This window comes from Sphaeramia orbicularis, chromosome 10 (genome assembly GCF_902148855.1).
Source record: "Sphaeramia orbicularis chromosome 10, fSphaOr1.1, whole genome shotgun sequence".
Classification (NCBI taxonomy): Eukaryota; Metazoa; Chordata; class Actinopteri; order Kurtiformes; family Apogonidae; genus Sphaeramia; species Sphaeramia orbicularis.
In genome coordinates this window covers 36,062,441-36,086,912 of record NC_043966.1, presented here as the reverse complement: position 1 = coordinate 36,086,912, position 24,472 = coordinate 36,062,441, and the positions used below count along the sequence as shown (strand labels likewise).

The window sequence follows — 24,472 nt, the reverse complement described above, 5'->3', positions numbered from 1 at the left end:
GCCAGACCTCCCCCCCCACCCCCCCACATGGATCAATAAAGTTCATTTAATCTAATCTAATCTGCAAATACCACGAGCTCTGGCTAGTATTGATGCCTGAACATAATGTCCACGTCTGTCTGTTTTTTCCTCTTAAATTTGATGAGTAGTTGTATAATGAATATAACAAAATAAATCACAAGCTTTGCTTTCATTCAGATGGTTGGAACAAAAGGGAGCGTTTTTCCCCTGCTGTGCTCGTTCTCAGTGTTGAAAGAACAGTACAGTCATGGGGGGGAAAAAAGGAAAAGAGTGAGCACGGGTAGATAAAGAGAGGGTGGAGAGAAGAGGGGGAATGTGAGGGAAGAGGCAAAAAAGAAAAGAAATGATGTACAGTAAAAAAAAAACTGTGGCAGCATAGGGCTGCTTCTGCTCCAAGTGTCTCCCACCTCTCTCTCTCTCTCTCTTTCTCTCTCTCTCTCTCTTTCTCTGCTCTATTTATAACTCTATGGGAAATTGCTGAGTGGGCTCTTCCGAGGGTTTTTGCTGTAATTGATTCAAAATGCAAGTTGTCTCTTTAGTGGTGAGAAAGAAGAGAAAAGGATACCCAGTCAGTTTTATGGACAGTATATGCATGAGGGTAAGATTAAGCCCCACGCATTTTAAAGTGGATCAGTGTTGACCAGATAATAAATACGGTGTGGTTATTGCAAGGCCAAGATGAAACAGTGATACAGCAATTGCTCTCATATAATAACTATAATGGGACCACACCCATGATATCATGACACTTTTTGTGCTCATGAATTGTTGTGATCACTGCAATTCAATCAGATTTCTGGCTTTAAGGTCACATTTCTGTTTTTTATTTAATTGCAATAAAAGCTAACTTCATATCAGTTAATGCCATAATGAGAAACTCACTGGACATCACTGGTTTTAGCATAAAATTACAGACATTTCTGAGTATTAAGTGTTTTTTCAGAAAGCCTTCTGCTTTTTCTCATAATCATCTGAGCAGTTGATGAGACTGAACATAATAGAACTATGGCGCCAGTATCAATCTTTGACACCAATATTTTGTCCTATTTTTGTGTTGTACTGTATCAATTTTCTGGTTACTGTGATGCAGTGAGGAGCCTACTTGTTAGTTTCACTGTTGTGAGTTTGATGGCTGATGCCAGAATATGAATCATATTCAGCCCGTGGTAATGCTGACAGCTCGCCACCCATCCAGAAACAAAACACCACATTTCACAGCTGCATGTAAACTGTTGCTGTTATTTATGCCCAAGAAATACCGAAATCTATTCCAACCATTTTCATGCTCACATAGTGTAGAAGCCTGTCTATTTGTGTGTATGCACGTGTGTGTCAGAGAGATTCTCCTTGTGGAACCAGTGAAATTTATGAGTTTTTCATTTTTAGTTCACGGGCCAATAGGCCACGAGCTATTGTGAAGGTGCTGTGTCCAGCCTCGTCTTCGTCTTCGTTGTCATCATCTTCATCAGCAATTTCTTCAAACATCTCTGACTACTGGCCAGATTAATTTCAATTTTTTTTGTTGCTTCCTTGGGACAATGTCTACAAAGTTTGTTCACATTTTAGATAAATTTTGATTTTTGATGTTTCACTTATTTGACTTTTTTTTTACTTATTTGATTTTGGATTTTTTACTTAAAATAGGCCATATTTTGATGGTTTATAACATGGAATTGTTTAGCAGTATCAATATAGGTAATATTGAGCGCTGATAGGAAGTCATATATGGACTGTCATTTAATTTGTTGAATTATCCTCCAGTGAAAGTACCACCCACTTCTATTGGGAGATTGATCTCCTTCATCCAGACCACAGGACTCTAACATGAGTTTACACAGCACTTCTGTTACGGGAATATTTTGCCTTTATTCTGGAACAGTTTATCACGGTAATGCCTCTGGAGGTAGTAACAGAGCTGTGATACACGTGGAATCATGATTCCAGAGCACAATGTAAAAGGAACACCTCTTTTTCCACAACCAAGGTGTGATGTTTTGATGACATATTTCATGTGTGACCCCCATGCCAGGGGGATTTAAAAACGAGCATGGGCCATGTACAGTAAACAAACGTATCAATGCGACCAGAAAGATGTCAAACTGGAGAGACGCCGAGATCCGTGAGCTGTTGTCACTTCAGGCAGAGGACTCTATCGATGCTAACATTTGTGGAACGGTGAAAGATGGGCCGACTCTGGAGAGGTTAGCAACACCGCTATGCTCTTGGTATTTCCAAAGTACAGAACAGTATAGTGTGTATAGTGTGATGAAGTTACACGTCACACTATACGCTGCGCTGCGTCACCGCCCCTTTGATTCCAGAACACAGGTCCACTGTGTAAAACTCCAGCCTGTCTCACCTCTGTTACTCTTTTGGCTTGGCTGTGGAAATCGGTTAATGGTGGAAAGAAGGTGGGATCACCATCTTGCCTTTTTTCCAGGATCTCTGTGTAAAAGTGGCTAGAGACAGAACCTGACAACCTCACAAATTCAACTTGTTATTGATTCTTGATAGAACATGCCAGTGAGATACAGGGCCATCAAGGATGTCATGCATACAGTGTGCTGTGAAATTGTCCACATATTTTAATCTGTTTCAGAAACAGCATAAAAAGTAACCTGTAGTTAAGTAATTCAAAGTTCACCTTGACTGTACCTGTAAGGAAATTATTCTTTGCATTTATCCTAACCTAGTACATTGGGCTGTCATTGTGTGGCACCAGGGACCAACTCCAGTGCCTTGGACAAGGTCATCAGAGGACAATTTTTAACCTAGTGTGCAGATTTTTGATAGTGGGAGGACCCAAAGAAAACCTAGGAACACAACAAATGCAAATATCCAAAGATGAATTGAACCCAGATCCAAGATGAGGCAGTTGTAGCCAACATCATTATTTTAATATACACAATATAGTAGTGATACTGTTTTGCATGTTGAACAAATCATTTTTCTAACACGCCAGATATTTATAGCTGCATTAAAGCTGTGTAATCAACATTTTTATATTAGACATTTAAGAGACCACAAAACGAAATGTTGTGTAAAGGGAGTGTCTTGAAAAGACGAAGTATGTACTTTAGTATTTTCGTTTAGTCTCACATCACATTTCCAGCAAAGAAGGTACTGTGGTTTTCCGGCATTAGCAACTAGCTGTTGATTAAAGAAGAAAATGCACAGATACACAGAGTTTCTCCCAAAATTTGGTTGAAAGCAAAACAAAAAGTGAAGCGAATATTGTACATTTGCAAAACATACAACTTAAAGTAATGCTGATTTTATTCCATGTCTGCTGAATGTGTAAGTTGTATGAAGTTGTTTGTTGATATGTTGAATGTTGTATAAATATTAGCTACATATGGTACTGATCTAATTGTGTGTTGGCTGTAAAGATGATACAGTTTACAATATTCTTTAAACCACAAGGGAATTAAAAACTCTGTGTTCCTTATAAGCTGCTAAATAAATCTGTTCTAGGATATATTTTTTTAAGCTTTAGCTTTACCAGATTTGTAATTCATCTTTGTTAATGTTACTCTTTTATTTAAGAATATCGGTGTCATGATAACATTGAGTTGAAAGAGGTTAATATGATATGGAGAACCAGCTGAACACAACTTACCTGACCTAGCATATATTTACTTTAGTTGTAGTAGTTTGTGAAAATGTGTATCAGTTTCCTTAGTATGTATACTAATTAAATAGCATTTATCAGAATTAATTCAGTCTATAGTTACAGTCAGTGATAATGTTTCATACTGTTGAAGGGACTGAGAAGGTTTTTGAGGCATGTTCTCGTGTTGTCTTAATTGACAACAAAAAGTTTCAGTATGTAAAATTCATACATGCTTGTGTGCTTACATGAAGTCTGCGTTTGTGCTGCTGTTTGTTGGCATTTGCTGACACCATTTGTAAAGCAATGACTGTATCAGTACCCTACACCCATGATAACATACTCTGCACTGATTTCTATGTGGAGTACTATAGTTGGTCTTCTGCTCCTCTACAGCAGCAATGCTACAAAAGAGCTATCGTTAGCTTCTATTAGCAAAAGCCATAAGCACACAAGCCCACTGGAATCTTACATCTTGAACCTTTCAGACAGCTTTAAAATCATATTTGCTCATATTTTTTCCCGTATTTTTCTATAATAATGAACATTTCTTATTGTGTGTGCTTGTGTGAATCTGTTTGTGGAGGGTTTACAACTGCACATTTGACCCCTCCAACTTCCTGCACCACCATCACATGACCCTCTGGACTGTGATGATGTAGCAGTGATATCATATTGATAATGATGAGGTCTCAGGATGCAGGTCATCTCTCTCTCTCTCTCTCTCTCTCTCTCTCTCTCTCTCTCTCTCTCTCTCTCTCTCTCTCTCTCTCTCTCTCTCTCCCTGTAGATGGTGGATTGTGCTTTCTAACCCCTCATTCTCTCTGCTCTCTTATGTCTCCCTCCTCCCCTGGCTCTCTCTCCCCTTTTTTCTTTGTCTTTGCCTACTCCTCCTCTTTTTCCTCTTGTTTTAACCCTTCTCTTCCTTCTGTATCCCCCCCTTTGTGTCTTGTTTTCCCTCCATCAGGTGTCCTAATGACTATACGGGGGATCGCTGTCAAAACTCCGTCATGGCCGATTTCTACAGTATGTCCATTTGCTCTTGTCTGTCTCCTTCCCGCTGAGATGCTGCATGCTACGTAGGAGGGGTTGGATGAAGGGAGCACCATGTGTGTGTGTGTGTGTGTGTGTGTGTGTATGTGTGTGTGTGTGTGTGTGTGTGTGTGTGTGTAAACCTATTCTTATATCTAACGTCAGTGAAAATGTACATATGTATGTGTGTGAACCTGAGTTTGCATGCTTTTGTGTCCACTCCTTCCTCTCCCTGTCTCTCCTGGTTCCTCTGTGGTTCCTTTGGTTGCCTGAAACAACCAATCTAAATACTATATATCACTACTAAAATGTTTTTTGACAATAAGATTAATTAAAAGTATTTTACTCCCCTAAAATTATTCTTAGAGTGCATAAAGTACTGCAGCTTTATCCAGAATACTGCACAAAATGAAACAGAGGAGACAGAAATAACAAAGAGAGCAATACACAAGGTGAAAGTTGTTGTTTTTATTGGAGCGCTTTGTATCTTTTCTTTGTCGATGGTCCATTGGTGCTTCTTAGAACTGAAATAACAAATACAAGGATGCACAATGCTACTTTAAACAACAAATCTCATATGCATTTGGAAAAAGACCACTGCAGCGAAGTTTCATGTCCTGACATCACTTGAACTGCTGCCAACCTTCACTAAAAGCCACAGTTTGTCTAAAATTCCAATCATTTGTGAATGAAAATAAGATTTGGATTTGAATATTTCAAAACAGAGGCTTCTGGTAATGAGACTTTCACTGACAATTATTTATCTCATTGCTACTTCTTTCCAGTAACAATATTTAACCTCAGTTTATATTTTGAACCTAAGGAGGATAAAAACTGTGCATGCTGTTTACTTAGCACCCATGGATCATCTGATAATTTGTCTGCTTGGATGCTGCTTGAAGTGTTCAGGGTTAACTTCTAATATGTTTTTATAAAAATAAAAATGTCATGTGTTTTGCTTCTCATCTTAATTATTACTGATACAAAATGGGCATATTTTGTCTCTGTCTTGTGAATGCATGGGCAGTGACACTGACATGTCTGTTAAGGTGTTCATATGTATTTAAGGGGCTGTCTTAATAAAATAAAGTGGAAATGCCCAAAAATATGTATTTAATATTGAGAAATCCCCTTGCTTTCTTCCCATTGGCTGTGTTATGCTTTTGTCACTGGCCTAGCAGTCATAGAAGATAAGACAGACGTATAAAGATGACCATTTTTTTTCTTGTTTCAGGGGTTAAACACTGAGTCTTCATACCACATTGTCTTGCTTTGCTGTTTGTCTGTTGTGGAGGTTTACACACTAAATAACACACATTTACATCAAGAGATATCAAACTATACTGTACGTAACGTCTTCTTATTGTTTGACCCCGTCATCGAGCCTCATTTACACGCTAAAATGTATTTGTGTGACTTTTCTTTTGCTTTGTGATGCTCTTTCAGTCTGTCGAAGGAGCACGTTCTGCTGTTTTTTTCAACCACTGCTTGCTGTTCTAGTGGTATACTCATAGAGCACTGTGAGAACCTAGAGCAGTTAAGGTTAGGGTGGATAGGGGATACACTGTGCCAACCTGATGGTGGCTCACTTTTCTTAAGGACTAAGGCTAGTTAATGCATGCAAAGCCGTGGAAATTGGGAATGCTGGGGTGATTTCTCTGTAAATCACATGTAAGGTTATAATAGCTGTACGCAGCAGTAGTGGGATATAGCGCTATACAAGCGGTATGCTGTAATCAATACAAAGGCACACAATTGCCATTAGTCAAATGAGTTACAGCACCCACCCCCATTTGCTGTGCCAGCCTCATCGACTGTACTGTGTTTTTATGTTAGAGAGTAACTCACTGCTTTTTATCTTTTGTTTTCTTGTTTTTTTATTCCTTCTTTTCCCTGTTTTTGTTTTGTTTTGTATTTCTGTCCAATGTTGTTTACTCCAGAAATGAGGTCTAGTAAATATAGCAGTAAGTGATGTGGCTTCTTGTCTTGCTGTCTTCTTGTCTGTCTCTGTCTCTGCATGCCTTTTCCTGCCTGCTGGCTTCTCTTTCCTTCTTCCTTTGGTTCATTTATCTCCCTTTCGCCTTTGATTTCTGTTTGGTTCTTTGTTTTTTCTTTTCCTGTCATTTCTGGGGGTCACAGAGCTGAGGCTGTCTGAGTTGTCTGTCTGCTACTGGACGGTACAAATGTCAATCATAATGACTGACACAGATTCCACAGCAATAATTAACTTATATCCTTGTTCAGCATATACAGGACATGACAATAATATACAGCGTATCTGCTCCAAAGTGGACATTACACCTGACCCTATCTGTCTCTTTCCTTTTACCACGACAACTTTCTGCGCTGGCAGACATTCTCAGAATTGAATTTATAGGTATGGAACATTATTATTCATTTTGCTGTGCTTAAAGAGTTTGCCAAGATCCTCTCACAGTCACATTATTGTGTCATCCTCTTTCTAAAACCAACAACTGGGTCTCTTTCAACCTGTCCCTCTTTTCTCCTGCCAACTAACCTGGTTTTAAGACACATAACCTCTCTTCTCTGCATGCACCCTTCTGTAGTCTGACAAATTTGGAAAAGGAGACATTGGTGAAAAGACAAATTAACTGGGAAGGATGCTCTAATAAAAGTACATAGGTGAATTCCATTATAATGTAATGGGCCTTGATACAAATACAGAGTTTTCTGTTGTGTTTATCTGGGCACAATTTCTGAGCAAACGCTACATTTTCCAAAAATCAGAGAGTATTTCTTATCATCGATAAATACAAGTATCTGGCTCGTCCTTTGGGTTTTGGCAATGTGCATATTGGCTTCAGCAGCCTGTCGAATAAAAACATGCAAGCCGCGAGTATTTCTGCAAAGTGTTGCCAAAAGCTTGCAAAAGGCCTGACCACATAGTCTGTCCTTATTATTCTACCCTTGATTGACTCAGTGTCAGAGTCGAGAGCTCGCCTGTCCTAAATCAGGATTGCTGTTGGCTCCGCTGTGCCAGCGAGCTCGCCTTCCCATTTCTCTTTGCCTCTCTGTATCAGTACCCTGTGACACACACACAATGCCGGGCCAAGGCTCTCGTAGACTTGTCAATCCCTGCAGAGGCCCTTTATTTAGAACTCTCCCCTATTGACCCCCGCCCCCACCCTGCCCCTCCATTCTTGCCCCTCTTCCCTCCCCTTCAGTGGTGTGTCCAGAGCTTTTACAGGGAGGGGAGCAGGGGAAAGGTGAGGTGATGCATTAGGTAAAGGAGACCGTATTTGATCAGCTTCAGTAGTATCTGTACTATCTCAATAAACCTGTTTTAAACCTCTTTTAGTATCATTTATGCGAATCATAGTTAGATACTGAGATGGACAGTTTAGTGCTTCTACAATAAGTAACAGCTTAAGCTGAGATGAGACATTCGTGGTTCATTGTGCAATATTTGCTCATGCTCATGTGCTTATGTGACGTATGCTTTGCATCTGTTTTGTGCTGAAAGCTGGTCGTTATAGATGTTAGCAACACCATTTCCAAGCTAACAACTGTCTCTATTGTCTACATCTATGATAAAAGCCTGTCCATAGATTTCCATATAGAGGACTCAGGGCAAATTTTCAGCAAAAATCCTTTTATTTGCTCCTGAGTTCTTCATCTGTAACACTGTACAACAACAACTATTGTTAGCTTCAGGGCTGTTATTGTAAATGTTAATTATTCTGCTTTATCTTTGCAATTACTAGTTAATTGTTTGGTCTATAAAAAGTTTTTCCAAACCCAAGATGACATCCTCATATTTTATTGGGTTGACAAATCAAATATATTCAGTTTGTTGTCACAGAGGAGGAAAGAAACCAGAAAATACTCACATTTAAGAAGATACAGTCATTGGCTTCAGACAAAAAAAGAACTAAAATTCAAAATAGAAGCAAGGCAAGTAAATCAGTGATTGAATAGTTTATTGTTGCAGCTCTTGTTAGCTCAGAAATGTAGTTAATGTCCACAAATGACCAAATTGTAGCACAAAACAGATTTTAACACAAACCTTGCATAAGAACACAAGTATGTGATTTTACATTTTGAACCTTTAAAAAAACAAGTGTTGCTTTTCCTAACATATATGACATTGAGAAATATTATGAGACTGCAGGGACTTGAATTTGGCTGTAACTAATAATCCAAGGGTATGTATAATCCAGTTTTAATTGATCGAGGCCAGCCCCTGGGGTCGGCCTCTGTGGGCTGTTTCCCTGGACACGCTCCTGCTCCCCTCTCAGATCTCCTCCTCTCCCACTGTCTACATGTTTCCTCCTGATACTTCTTCCTTAACGCTTTGCTTTTTCTCCTTTTACCCCCTCTACCCTCATGTTCTGTTTGTTGCTCCCTCGGTCATTGTGTTGTTGCGCTTGCTGTTCTGAGATAGTGTTACACCACAGCAGGCCCTGAAAACTGTATTTACCCACTAATACTGCATAGTATTCACACAGCATCACTACGGCCATGTAAGAGCTGTCACTGTCATTGTGGGTGCCTCTTAATCCTTGCAGAAATGCTGAATTTCATGTCAGCAAAAAGTTAAATACAGGCTGTAACAACAAGGATATAGAGTAGACAAGAGTAATAGTATCAGAAAGAAAAGTTCATTGTCTTACATTGTCTTACATTTGTTTGCAAATTGGTGGTTGTGGGTCTGTGCATAATCTGCAAAGAGATCACTGCAGTTATTTATGGTACATCATTGCACATTATTTGATGATTATTCATTATCTATTAGTCAATAAGTCATAATGTACAAACAAAAATGATTAAGTGTTACATGTTGCAAATAAAACAAAGATCATCTGGTCAAGGACAAGGAACTAATTAGTATTAGTGGTAGTAGAATCAGTTCTATAGTCAATTCCAGCCAGCTATAATGGAAATAATGAAGTCGAAATTGTAAAAATGTAACAGAAATCATTCAGAGTGTGTATAAATCATCTGAAAATCTTGTGCAGGCCTATGCAAACTAGACAAACTAAACCAAACAAATGTGCAAATAACTGTTGATAAAACGAGGCTGATTGTGACAGTTACAGCGAGCTTTGTGAATACTAAAATTGTACCTTAACCCCAGGCCATTGTGGTGTTAACACTTTGAACTAACAGTATATTTTTTAACTTTTTCATCTGGATAACTTGTCTTTTTATTTATTCCATCCATTCAGGCATGCATTCGATTCCCCTCCAGTGCTTTCTCTGGCATTACATCCCCATGGCCATCGTAAATGCACTTGTATAGGGACAGCAGGCAGTTTGTGTCTCTGCTTTTATTCATGAGACTGTAGAATTAGCTTTCTGTGTTGTAGAAACACTGTATAACTGCAGTTTTGATATGATATAACCCTGATATGATAGAAAAGGAATCTTTTAGTCACAGCGCAGCAGATAGGGTGGCAGCAGATAATAGTGAGAGTACTGTTTCTGTAGTTGCCATCAATGGAGTAGCGCTCATGCTTGTGTGTGTGTGTGTGTGTGTGTGTGTGTGTGCACGCGTGGATTTTTTGTGTGTTTTGTTCTTTATCTGCACTGCATGGATGCTTGTGTGTGATCATGCGTGTGTATGATCATGCGTGCGTGTATGTGTGTGGTCATGCATGTGTGCGTGTGTGTGTGTGTGTGTGTGTGTGTGTGTGTGTGTGTGTTTTTCCATCCACAGAGGCTGAGGAGCTCTACCAGCGGCGGGTGCTGACTATCACAGGCATCTGTGTGGCGTTGTTGGTGGTTGGCATCGTTTGTGTGGTGGCCTACTGCAAAACTAAGTATGTGACGCTGATGAAAATATTAACCATAATCGGACTGTGCCATTTATATATGACTTAACAATGAGCTTCTACTTTTGTGTGAATATAGTACAAAAACAGCAGTGGGCTTCATTCACCAAGATTTTCTTAACCCATAAAGACCCAGTGCTACTTTTGGGGCAAATTAATCTTTCTCTTTATTTAACCTTTTTTAAGTAATTTATCACTGGTCATTATATTATCCTCTGTATTTTGCATTTTTCAGTGTAAATCATGTACTTTCCTATATTTAATTTACTGATCAAATACATGGTCAGGGAAACTCGGTGTAAATTCAAAGGTTATTATATCAGAAACTGAAGAAGTGACTTTTACAGCAAAGATATCAATAACTGAATTAAAAAGTGCCTGTGTCCACTGTCATTTGTCAGACTCCATGGGTTTTACAGGTGAATCAATGTTATAGAAGATGACGGTGTTCCCACGTTCACTACAGAGCCTCTGAACGTCCAAATGGGTCATATCTGATGATGATTTACACTGAGAAACCACATTTTACCTCAATTATTTACATACATTGATAGGTTTAGTGGACAGTTAACAGGTATTAAACATCAGTAGATGATTTCTGTCGCTGGTGGCTGTTTGGGTCTTTATGGGTTAAAGGTTTGGTGTGTGATATTTAATGATATCTGGCTGTGAAGTTGCAGATACATGCCAAGTGAATGCCCTCTCTATTCTCAACTAGGGTGGCCACAAATAAACACTAAAGTCCTATACTGGTTTTGTTCAGGGATTTAAAGTCAGGGAATAACTCAGGTCTACACTCAAACACAGTAGGTCAGTAGTTCCCAACCTTTTTTGGCTCATGACCCCATTTTAACATCACAAATTTCTGGCAACCCCGGACATTCAAAACAGAGACTCTTCTTTTTTTTTACTAAAATTAATTTGTTTTTGATCATGTAATAGTTTGCTATACTATGTTGCAAATAAACATTAATTTTAGTTGACATTTAGTCTATATAATATATATTATTATGGACAGAGGCAGAAAAGCCAGGTGTAGATTACTGCACAAAGTGAGAATTTTATTTTCCTTGGTCAGGATATGCACAGTCGGTCCAGCTTGGATTTACAAGGCTGACAATTAATACTGAACAAACAATAACTCAAACTATGAATTATGAAAGAGCTGCAGCATCTGAAACTGACCACAATGAACATTTGACAGATAAACAGTACCACAGTGCTTCAGTTTCAGCTTCAGAGTTTGTCGTGTCTTTTATGAATTGTAATTGTCTCTCAACTCACGATAGACATTTTTATTTGTAAGTTTTTATTTTAATTTTTATTAATCACTAGAAATTTCAGGTGACTCCATCTGAATTCCAGGTGACCCCACGTGGGGTCCCGACCCCCAAGGTTGAATAACACTGCAGTAGGTGATGTAAGAAGTAAAGGAAGAGGAGGTCCGTTCTAAGGTGCTACAGAAACACGGTGGACCTGGCGAATGGTGACCAGCTCATTTTAGATTAATGGAAACAAAGCAACTCTGTTTTTGTGCACTACACTAATAATACACCAACAAAAGCATAAACTGAATTGTTATGTTCCATTTTTGCAAATCCTAAATCATCCTAAATTGTACATACTGGACCATTTAATTTCTTAACAACCATCCTATGGAAACTTACTTTTAAACCTGCTGCATTTCTTTTTTATTTTTGGAGATGATTCGATCCAGATTTTCTGACTTTTCAGTGTGATCAAAACCAAACTGACAGGTGTAAAATCTCTCCCAGACCACCATGGACATAAAACAGCTAGACCAGAAGAGGTAGTCTCGATCCAAACTGGTTTATTCTAGTGTGAGAACAGTTTTTATAGTTCAACCACTCTGACCAGTTACTGAAAGTTGCGCAAAACGTTAACTGTGCAAGTCAGTAAAGAAAGAAAAATAGATATAAAACAGAAGTAGTCAAACTGAGCTGAATGAACAACATGCCAACATCACACGCACTGGTCACTGTTAAACACAAGTACATGATGATGACCTAAGGTAGGTATGACATGACAAATTGTGCAGTCTAAAACTAACCAGTCCAAATGTACACAATGTAAAAACACACACACATACACACACACACACACACTCAGAGTGCATACTGGTTTCCTAATTAGCATAAGTAAACACCCAATGCTTGACAGCATGAGACTGCAGAAACCAGAGAGGAACGTTGAGATAAATCAACAATGTCAAATGTTAATCTAAAAACGGTGGAGGACTGGAATCCAAATGTAAGAAAAAATCAGTAGTTCTGAAATGGAGATACTGCAACAAACAACATGACATATTTAGGAGCTTTAGTAATTATATAACATGAAAAAAAGACTGTGAAAGGTGCACAGTTGATGAAGAAAATAAAAGGGTTTGTCAAATAAAAAGAGAAAGAATGATGAAAAGCTATCAAAAGAAAAATGACTGAATTTGACTGTGGTAGTTTTTAGAGTTTTTATACTTCCATTCCCGAGAGGGCAGGAGATTTGAACGAACTTTCAACAAGAGGATTGTTTTGATGGTACTGAACTTTTGTGCTGCTTTGATAATTGTACGTACAACACTGAATCTAGTAAAGGCTATCATCTATTCTGTTTGTTTTACAGAAATAATGGTCTAATTTATGAAGTTTTAATAAATGTTTTCAGCGGTTTCTCCAATATATATCAGTTTGAAATGGCTGATTTACCTTTTCAAAACTATGTGATGTAAGAATTGCATCAGGAAATTCCATCAAAGCACAAATCCTTTTTTTTTTTTTTTTTTTTTTTTAATAATTAAATAAAGTTAAATCAAGTACGGCCCATTTGGAATTGGGTTTTCATTTAAAATTTGTTCCACAGAAATACAGAAATGTTTGGAAACACTACTTTAATGTGTTTGTATGATTAAAACACAGTATATCCTTGATAAGAGTAATGTGCATATAGACCCATGTAAACCCTTGGTTCATGCTACACACTTTAAATGTTCAGTGTTAATCTTATACAAGGGAAAAGGGTTTCTGGAAGGAAGGAAAGAATGGAATGGGAAATATACTAGTTTTTTCCCATTAACTGTATTTTAGGTTACTGTGTATATTTTTACTATTTCTGTCATTGTTCCCCTGTGTGAGTATTTTATTGTTTTTTGTTTGTTTTTCTTTATATATATAGAAGTTATATACATAATGTACAATGCTGATGAGATATGGCTCCCTGAAAAAAATTATAAAAACATAATTACAACAAAAAAACCCACAGTATATTATCTGTTGTCTTTATACATGACTTGTCCAGTTTGTGAAGCAGATGGATGATGAATAGTCTGTGCCTGTTATAAAACCTCCACATGCAATCAAAGGTGGAGAGTACCAGCACGTGTGGCGAAACAGCGTTAGACTGTTTGTAAATGAGTTTTAAGAGGTTATTTCTTCTCTAATGATTGGTGAATGAGGCCCATTATTATTGATCCCAAGAGCATATTGTAATCTTTTTTTTATCATTAGAATATGGTAATTTTCTCTCTAGCATTTTACTGCAATTACAAATTAATTTCTGGTTGCCAAAAGGTGGGCCAAGAGAGAGCACAATACATTGATAATGCTGCTGTAGCCATAAAACAACCAAGTGATGAATGAAAACCAAACAAAAGGAATATAAGATAGCTGCAGAGGGGATGTTTTTTAAGAGTATTATTAGTGATAATAGTGCCTCTAAGCACCTTTGCGGACCTCTTATTGTATTTTTATCATTACTGCCTCACCAGGAAGCGGAGGAAGAAGATGCAGAGTCACCTACACCAGAACCAGAATCCGTGTGTGGAGCAACCCAACCGTATGTTGGCCAACGGGCCCAACCACCCTGGCCCCGGTCCTGAGGAGATTCCCATGGCTGATGTGAGTCCCAACTGTAAAGAAACACGCAGATGAGGCAAGATTCAGATCAGATTTAACTGAAGTGAGGCATCCTGCTAACCTAGTACCTCATGATGATAAGAAGAATCAACTGACCACACTAAATTTAGAAGCAAATAGTCTTTTAATAACAAGAGGAGGCAGTTCCAGGTTATTTCCCAATAGTAGTTAAAGGGAGATAATACCAACTGATGTAACTTCAACAGCACAAATAGATTTCTGTGTATGTCCTTCTAGCAAAACACACCAATAATAGAATGCAATTAATCTACAAGTTTCTCTCACCTACCAATGAGGAGGATTAGAAGTGAAATTTTCTAATGTTCAGCTGGTCTTCTCTTTCATGTCAAAGCACTGCTTCTGCTAAAATATTCCCTGATATATCAAAGCTTTTAATTAAATATAACTCTCCTATAAATAGACATTTGGAGTTCGAATGTTCTGAACACCCTCAGATTTTAATGAATTCCAGAGTAGGGACAGAAGAAGAAGAGGAAAAAAGTAAAGCTGGAGGTGAACGTCACCTGAGCAAAGAAGCCCACAGAGGTGAAGTCAGTTAATACCAGATTTGGTTACCCTCATAGTCTTTTTTTCCCTCCACCAAAAGGGCTCTTTTTGCCTCAGACGTACTTTTACTTCCAGAAGAATCTTGGTGTAAATAAAGGTCTGATCCACTGTCGACCAACTGAGCTGACAGACGTTAAAGAGAGGGCAGAAAACAGGTACAGTACGACCCTCCTGGAGACATAACAGGCATGAGTCAGCATAATAGCACCAGCGAAAACAGTGAGGAGAGAGAATGATGAGGAGTTACATCAGATATGTACACAATGCTCGTTTTATAGCTGGCTGTCAGTTTATATCTGTTGTCGTCTTCTGGTTTTGCGTCAGAGGCAAAGTGTGAAAATGGGGGTTTGTGTGTATGTTCCAGTACATCTCTAAAAGCGTCCCTACGACGGAGTGTGTGATCAGCCATGGAGCCGAGGGTGCAGGCAACTACGCAGGCAGCCGAATGTCTACCCGCTCCCACCACTCTACCACTGCCTCACATGCTTCCAGGTAGACCCAGTACACACACATACAAACCAGTATACATTCATATCTAGACTCAGGAAGTACCATCATTATTAACTTCAGTGTATAAATATCTAAGTTCACTACATATTGAAAGTAGCTGACCTTACCATCAAATGTAGCTGTTTTAAATGCTGGTGTAATGGGGATTGTAAAGACATGTTACAGAGTTTCACCACTGGACCTTAGTTTTTTGTATCATATAAACCAAATCAAGGGCAGGACAATAAAATAATGAGGTTAAAAACTACATGTTCATTTTCTTCAATAAAAATAGAAAAAATGTTCTGCAAATGTTCAATAATTCCAGTGCATTTTCCAGAACAGTAGAGGGTTGTAGTCCGTTAGTGTAGTGTCTAGGCTGCTTTACCCATGAAGAGCGAGATGAAGAAGAAGAACCCTGAATATAGAGACAGTGGACAAACAGCGTTATCTTTCTTGGATTTGTTAAAAATTTGGGAACGGTCCTTTTCTGATGGATACTATAAAACTGTAATTAACAATCAGATTTCTTCAGTTTTGACTCAGGAGGATAAATCAGGCTTTAACTTAGATCACATCGATATCAGCTGTTACAAAATGTCACTATATGAACCAAAATGTGGGAACATATCACACACACAACTTATTGGACTCATTATAAAATGTAAATTTCGGTTGTTGTTAATAATTTTCACAATAAATGTCAGATCAATATTTGCTTAGTGTTAAAGGATGATTTTCTTTCTCAATTAGAGTTGAAGAAACCAGCCAATTTTTAATCTTGTGGTTCAAAATGATTATTTACGGTCAGAATATGACAAATATATACATAGGAACTATCATTATTCTGAAGTTGAGAGGGAGATCATTCATTCATTCATTCATTCATTCATTTTCCCAACTGCGTAATTTTTGAGAGGGACACGGGGAGAGGTAGATCATATAAAATAGTTATAATGATACAAAAAAAAATCAACATTGGGTTAACTTACTTTACGTAAAAGCAAACTCAGAAACATTTTGCAAGTGTTAATGGCAGTGTAAACAAAATTAACCATAAAGACAAAATATAAATCTTAATTGCAGAGATATTTATCACAATTTAAAATGAAAATACGGCATTTGTCATTACTGGTTGGTAGCTCAGCCCCCTGTTAATAGTAATAAACCAATACTTGTCCATATAGTGCATATTAAAACACATTTTTATTCCAACCCTGGCCAATTCTATGAAGCATAGACAGAGTAACATGAGATGTTTCAACTCCAGCACTGATTGTGTTTTGTGCCTGTGATTTGTAATTTTTTCATGAGGGTCCAATCAAGTGGTAACATGCAGACGCATTTTGTGTTCAACAGTCTGTCATGTAAGCAGAGTAACTTATATACATGTATTATACATATTTCTGTAGTATTTATAAGTGCTTAACATTATGTGTAACAAAATTTGGGGAGATAAAATTTTTAGGTGAAAAATGTCAAATTATTGCTCAGTAACACGTGGACTTGAAACAGACATCAATTTTTTAAGCCAATTAGCATTCAAAGCATGTGGTTCTTGAGAGAAATTGAACCTTTTAGGTATTATGTTCAACTATGCTGAGAATAAATTTTGGAGTAAAATATTGAAAAATCTGTTTTATTGATATGAGAATGTGGTGACATGTGGACAAGCTGCCATAGTAACACGACTCTTTACCATTGTATGCATCGCCCAAAATGTTGACTTATTTTTTAAAACAACAAGCCAGATATAATCAAAGTGCTTTATTTAATGTATTTAATACTAACACAGTGTTATTTACAACTTGTGGTGGTCCATACTGATATAGGTAAATTATAAATAAAGAGCCATTTCTTGGTAACAGTTCACAGATAGTCTTTTTAAATGTGACCAGTGTATGAATTCACAAACTTCATCATTCAGAATTTTAGTTTCTCAAAGTAATAGACAGTCTTTTGCATGTCTTTTTGTTCATTTAATGCAGCCTAGCAGAAGGTTCAGAACTTGTCCTGTACTGTGTAAGTGGTATTTTGAAAAGGATAACAGTTCCATAAAATAGAGATCTTTAGCTAAAAAATGAGCCCACTTGATGAATGATGTGTGCAAATGTACTTTTTCATGTTGATGTTCACTTTCGCTTGATCAGACCCATGACTCTCTTGTAGTGCTCAACAAATGGTGGACAACCAAACAGCCTGATTAACATTGCGACTGTTGTTAGTAACATCTCAGCCACATTAACACAGGGATAAAACTCTTAAGGCTCTGTTCCTTCCTCCCATGTATCCTGCTGCGTCCTCAGTGCTGTTGTAACCTTTTCAACTTGTTCTGCTAACACCTCTACCTGCAGACACGAGGAGCAGACGTGGAGCATGGAGCGAACAGAGAGCATGAACTCAGACTGCCAGTCAGGTGGGCTTTCCAGCTCTGTGGGAACCAGTAAGTGCAGCAGCCCAGCATGCATGGCGAGGAGGGCTGCCCACTGGGGCTGCACGGATATATCCGGACCAGGGATGCAGTACGGGGACTCCTATGACTCACTGAGAGACTCACCTCACAGTGACAGGTATGGCATGAAGGGATGGTGTCATGATGGGAGTAGTTCAGGTTCACATTCTGTCTTGTGACTCTAAAACCCCTGAGTTGTGGCAGAGTAGTCAAAAATGTTATATCTTGTATCTTTACTTAAAAACTTTTCCTTGATGGTGATGAAAAATGTCATGAGGTCAAGAAAACATGTAAAAAACACTTCTAAGGAGCAGGTGACAGCATGTACACTAGGCTATGGAAGAATGGTGTGTCACTTTAAATGTGGCTGCCGCAAGGAATTGTGGGAGAGCAGCATCTACTTTCTTTTGGTAAAGGGGGGTTTCCTGAGCTAAAAGGAGATATAAAATAAAGCACTGAAATACTTATCTTTGGCATTTAGAGAATATCACACTTTTATCATGGCTGCTACTGAGACACTGGGGGTCAGTTCAAGACGATTGGACCACAACCTCTGGCTTAAGTTAATTTAAGTCATATTAGTCCAGCCTGCCTTGGGTTTCTTTGGCGACCCCAAGTGGCAGCAGGGTATTATTTTTCCATCTTTGAAGGACTTCCTAACCTAGATACTGTACATAGTGTTATGTTATAACTCTGTAAATCAGTGTTATTCTAGTGTCTGAGTGTGTTCTTCATGTCCAGTCATTCATTTATTTATTTTGTCTAAACATTCTCTTATGTGTGTTAATTTCTAAATTTTAAAAATGTATGAAAACATTTTAAAGATATGTAAGTAATTTTGTTTTCCATCTCTACCTGGTAACCTGTTATTCATATATTTTAATTTCTTACATGTCCCAGAATTCCTTCTGCCTAACCCACATGAAAAGGCAGCTCCAGGTTTCTCTGTCTGCTCTACGTAAATGTTTAACCTGTTCACACATAAAAGTTCACTGTTAGCTATATTCTGGGTCATTTGAAACTTCTCAGACTGAGATGCTGACTGAGGTGGTTTCACGATCCACAACATACAGAGTCAAAAAACTGACACAGGTGTAATAAAATACTGCAGTAAAAGTACTGTAAGTACTTTACTTTAGTGCTTAATCAAAATACTCATTGCTTTGTCATTACACAGTATCAGGTGAGCTCCAACTTCTTAACAGCCTGTTGCAGCTCAAAGCTGTCGTAACAGTTTTGAAATGACTGCGTTTTCACCCTCTGCCCTCACCTGCAACGTCATATTGTGTTGTAGTTGTTATTTGTCATCAGACTCGGCTGCTGTCGTTGCTATGCAGGTATGTGTCGGCGCTGACCACGCCAGCACGGTTGTCTCCAGTGGAGTTCCACTATCCCCCGCTGCCGCCCCAGGTGCCCACCTTCCAGATCACCTCGCCCAACACAAGCCACGCCCTCTCCCTGCCCCCCGCCGCTGCCGCCTACCACAGAGATGATGACCAGCCGCTGCTAAGATGCCCTGATGTATGTAGAGCATTTACATACATACCAGCTGTATGTGATTTTTGCAGGAGGGTGATGTGTTGGTATTCATCCTGTTTAAACTACAAACAAGCATCATCAAATCCTCACAAGTAAAACAACACAAGGTGCTTTTAAAAGTTTAGTGCCTGGGTCAGGGACATCTAAGTGGAGAAACAGAATATAATACATAACATATAGTTATGTTTTCATTAGTGTATAATCACTTAAAATAAGAATAGGAATTGCCATGTTATGGTTACCAAAGAATGAGGGGTTTACATGTTCAGAGGGAGCAGGGCTCCTCCATGCAGTCGCCGTGATGCCTTCAGGTTCACAAAGTAAAAAAAAAGTCCAGAAGGGCTGACCCAAAACCAACTTTAGAGAGGGCCTCTGCAGTTTTTGTGTTTGTAAGTGTCATCATAGGGGAGAGTGAGGTGAGAAATAACCTGCAACTTCCCTGCTATACACCACTGAATATGCTTATAAGGAGAATATTTTTTATTTAATAAACATTCGCTGAAGGTATGACCTGGCAGGTGAGTGAGCTCTCACACACCTGTCAATCAAAGCCTGAAGCCTTCTATAGCCCCTATAATATTATTAACAGAGGGGTCATATAATCATCTATCAGAGGGTCCAAATAAAATGAATGAGACCAGAATGACTATGTCTTTGGTAGTCAGGTGTTTCAGGAGCTAACGTCCAGTGGCCCTCAGTGGTATTACATTGTAAAATACTATTGCATTGACCTCCCTTTTGCAGATTTGTCGGTCTAGGACAGTGAGCAAACCACATGCCTTAAACTACTTAAATGTCACTTCTGGAGTTATTGGTAATTAACCTGATGTAGTGTAGACATGAGGTGTTAATCAAAAAATTCTACCATTTCAATTCTGACAAATCTTCCAACCTGTTCAATCATTTTTCAGGATGGAAGTTTATACAGGCAGCCACGACGCCCACGGCGACCCTACCTGACGGAGAGCACAGGAAGTCTACCATCCAGCCCCTACCGTCTCCCGGACGACGAGGCCTACGAGACCACCCAGGAGTACGCCTCTTCACGGGAACCCATCCGGAGCCGGCGCCGCCCGCGACGCAACCGCCTCAATGGACACATCTCCCAGCGCGCAGCAGGCTTTCGGGACTACAGCTCACAGAGCTTCAGTCAGTCAGAGGAGGAAGAAGAGGAGGAAGAGGAGGAGGACGCTCATGGGGAGAGCACGCCTTTCCTCAGTATGCAGAACATGAACGTGGACCCACCCTTAACTGTCCCGGGTTTCCGTTCGTCATCTGGTGCGGATACACGGACTCACCGCGGGCTGAGTCGGCCGGGAGCACGAAGCAACGGGCAGAGTCGCGGGTCCCAGTCGCAGCGCTCCAAGGCTGACAACATGCCCCTTTAAGACTCGACCTCCCCCCGACACCCGTCCATACACCCCTGCCACCCCCACCCCCTCCACCTCACACACCCCCCTTCCTTCTACACAAAACAAGTGGACTAGAGACCTGCACCTAGGAGAAATATTTTTATTTTGTATAACAGACAGATATTCTAAACAAATGAAATATTTATTTTCATTTCAGCAAAAATTGTCTACTAGCTAACAGCAAAGACTTTTTTTATAACGGGGGGGAAATATTTATATGTAAAGTTTTTTGATTTACAGCATTATGAGAGATGAAAAAAATAAGAGAATTACGTGCCAATTTTTTCACGAGTTAGATAAATAGAATAATATTGTGGTGCCTTTTGCTGTATGCTGAAGTCGGAGGTCCCATTGAGTTTTTGTAGCCTTTCTTATAAAGACTCCTCGTTTTTATAGAGACCAACCCTCTTCCTTCCTTTTGCTTTGGTTTTTTGTCTGATTTGGGATCTTCCTCTTTTTGAACTGTGATCTGATTATGTCATCATGCAATATTGATTCCTCCTGTGTAAAAGGTGTCTGTTTACATGAGTATGATCTACGCGATGCATTCGTTTCACACAGGGACATTAGTCACTGACGCAACCGGATGTGTAGGGTAGTTTTCTCGGATGATTTTTGAACGAATCTTTCCAGATGAACACACATCGGTCATTTTATGTCCTCAGTCGCTGCCTGTCAGTCATTTGTTGATATTTCTGTGAAAACAAGCGCGTTAGCGGGTCGTTGAAGGAAAGTGATTCAAAGATTCCTGTGTAGGTGTTCAGGGTGCTGCCATGACATCGGTGGTGGTTGCAGTGTGTGTGCCAGTGTGTGTGTGTGTGTGTGTGTGTGTGTGTGTGTGTGTGTGTGTGCCTGGATGCAGTCTGTACACATCATAATGCCTCATTGGTTGGCGCCTCTGTTCACCTTCGAGGGTGTGGTCTCTTGTTCGATTGACATGCTCCTCCCACCGATCCTCACGCTGCCAGAAGCTCCATTGCACTGTAAGAACCTCCCTCTCCGTGAGCAGTCATTGGCCAGGGAGCTGCCGATCCAAAACCGACCTAAACCAATCCAGTTGTAATCCAGCCTGACTCTGGCCTCCCGTGGACTGCCCAAGCCCGCCCGTTTCCTATGCCAGCAGCTTAGAGCCGCACTGTGTCTCAGGACTTCCCCATCACATCACAGCCAAAAGACTCAAAGCAGAGACAGCATGCCATCCAGTCACAGTTCAGTCCGCAGGCCAGATCCACATCCCCCTCACCCTCCTCCCCGTCCGTCTGTCACGTTTGTCGCATCTACCTGTGGCCATGATTAAGGGAGTGTGGGTGAAACTCTTGAAATCAGATGGAAGATTCAGTTGCTTTTTTTTTTTGTTTGTTTTTTTTACTCCTTGTGTAAGTGTGTGTAGCTGTGTGTGGGTCAAAATGACGACGAAGACGACAGCGGTGGTGAAGATAAGCTGTTGTGCGGAGACCTCATCTTTTCGCTCTTTTGCAATGCAAGGGCGTAGCAAGGAATTGCGGGCCCCCCCTGAGAGGATGTCGCTCCAGATCCTCCCTCTCTTTTCTTTTCTTTTCTTTTCTTTTTTTAAGTAATTTAATCCTTTTCGGAAACTTTGCGGGCCCTCTCCAACTAGAATCATCACTACTTTTCACCCCAGTAGCGATGGCACTGATGTCCTGACGTGAGAAATCGCTTGCGGGTTTGTTTTGTAACGGTGCAGGTTCACACTGCGAGAGCGTTTTTTGGTTCTGTTTTGATTTGAGTCCGACTGGTTCTACTTTTTATTTAGCTCACAGCCAAACAGTGCTATATGATAATACTGATTACTGCATCCTTGATTTGCATTCCTATACCTTTATTGATTGAACTTACTTTGCTTGGTCATACTGACTGAATGATCTGTTATGTGTTTGTCTCTGTCTGCCCCTGTCCACCTCACATTATTGCCTGCCCCCCTCACCTTCATGTCTTTCTCACCCCCCCTTTAACCGACCTTCAGAAGCAACTAGCGTTTGGACGAATTTAGACCCCCCCCATCTCCAGACGAGTACGCATTACCGAACAGCACATGAATAGTAGGCTGTGTCGACATTAAACGTGTCCGCTACACGCTAACGGACAAAACTCCTCCTCTTCAGACACACAGCGGGTTTAGAGACCCCGTCAGTCGCACTGAGGAAAACAATACTATGTCACAAATACAATACGTGGGTTAATTTTCAGTAAGTAGTCTTTGATTTTTGTTTTAAGTCACACAGGAGATGCATGAATCACAGACATAGAGTATCTAAAAATTTAAGACGAGCCCTTTAGACTCGGGTTGGGGGTGGGGTCTCGTAGTCATAATAGAATTAGATTAAAACATGATTTGGGTTCATGGCACAAAGGTCTGGCTAGTTTTGTTTTTACTATTACTGTAATCAATCTGGGGTTTGCAGCGTTGGAAATACTTCAAGTGAGGATAGTGTGCTTCTAGTGCTAGTTGAATTGTTAACACTCACCCCTCCCTCTCCCACCCTCTTTCTCCTCACCCTGCACTCCCCCCAGCCCCTTTAACATACACACACACGCGTACATTTCACACATACACATCGACATCATACACTCTTTACACATAACGAAGCACACACAGACACACAAGCCCTCATCGGACACACACACACGCACACATACACAAACCACGAGTCCATCTTTGTTTGTGTTTGTCAAGCAGTTTGCCTTTGTCTTTTCTACCTACAGACCCCCCCTACCCCCATCCCTACCCCCTCCCCTACTCCCCATTTCCTCCTTCTTCCTCCCCCCTGCCCCACCCGCCTGACCCCACCCCGCCCCGCCCTTCCCTTTCCCCTTCCCTGCCTTCTCTCACCCCCCCCGACCCCTGCATGTCCTAGTGGTACTGGTAGTTGGGTGCATGGAAAAAGCAGCAAGCAAATCGTTTTTTTTTTTCACTCGGTGAAAAAAATAAAAATGTGTCCTCATTTTAACATTCAGCAATAAAAATCCCCTTATCTCATGTCCATTATTCTTGGAATATGCTAGCAGATTTTTTGCAAGTTTTATCAAAAACATACTACTTGTAAAAGAAGAAAAATCCAAAACCACCCCTTCATATGAAAAATAAAACTTTATTCCTACCATTTTGAAACAGTCCTGTCATCTTTGTCACTAACAATGTTTTCTCTTGTTTTAGAAGTCTGGGACAGAAAACCTCATCACATTATGTGTTGAATTTTCACCCTCCCACTGCCACCTACTGGACTGTCCTAGCATCACATAACCAGAAAGGCATGCTGGTTTAGATACTGCAACATGTGATCGGCTGCAGAAAGACATCCTGGTATTTCTTAGTATCCTGGATTTGACGTATTAAACCTCCTGGTAATACACTGAACAGGAGCAGGGGTCATGGAAACAGAAGTTCAAGGGTAAAAACACTAGATGGCAGCATTTCCCTTGTTTATCATTTGATGGGCCATGACCTGAGGGAAGGTGGTGATGAAAATATATACGATTAACGTACAATATTTGATGCTTCTATAGAATATGGTGCTTGTTATTTCATGTTGTTATGTTTGTTGTCTTACATTGTTTTCACAGAGTTGTAACAAGCATAATATGTATTTATCAGCCACTTTATTGAAACA

At 39.8% G+C, this 24,472-nt stretch overlaps 1 protein-coding gene across 2 annotated transcripts in view; it reads left to right on the top strand.

Annotated features, from left to right (window-relative positions):
• Window positions 1–23,965, top strand: part of nrg2b (neuregulin 2b) — a 56,307-nt gene extending 32,342 nt beyond the window's left edge. Inside the window, exons 5-12 of one of the 2 annotated variants that reach the window (XM_030146014.1) lie at window positions 4,599–4,657; window positions 7,017–7,040; window positions 10,344–10,446; window positions 14,237–14,366; window positions 15,316–15,443; window positions 17,795–18,010; window positions 19,230–19,413; window positions 20,343–23,965. In XM_030146014.1, the coding sequence (XP_030001874.1) occupies window positions 4,599–4,657; window positions 7,017–7,040; window positions 10,344–10,446; window positions 14,237–14,366; window positions 15,316–15,443; window positions 17,795–18,010; window positions 19,230–19,413; window positions 20,343–20,819 (1,321 nt within the window). In that variant the 3' untranslated portion in view covers window positions 20,820–23,965. The remainder of the gene's footprint in view (window positions 1–4,598; window positions 4,658–7,016; window positions 7,041–10,343; window positions 10,447–14,236; window positions 14,367–15,315; window positions 15,444–17,794; window positions 18,011–19,229; window positions 19,414–20,342) is intronic. The other variant, XM_030146015.1, reaches the window with a different exon arrangement.
• The last annotated feature ends 507 nt before the right edge of the window (window positions 23,966–24,472 follow it).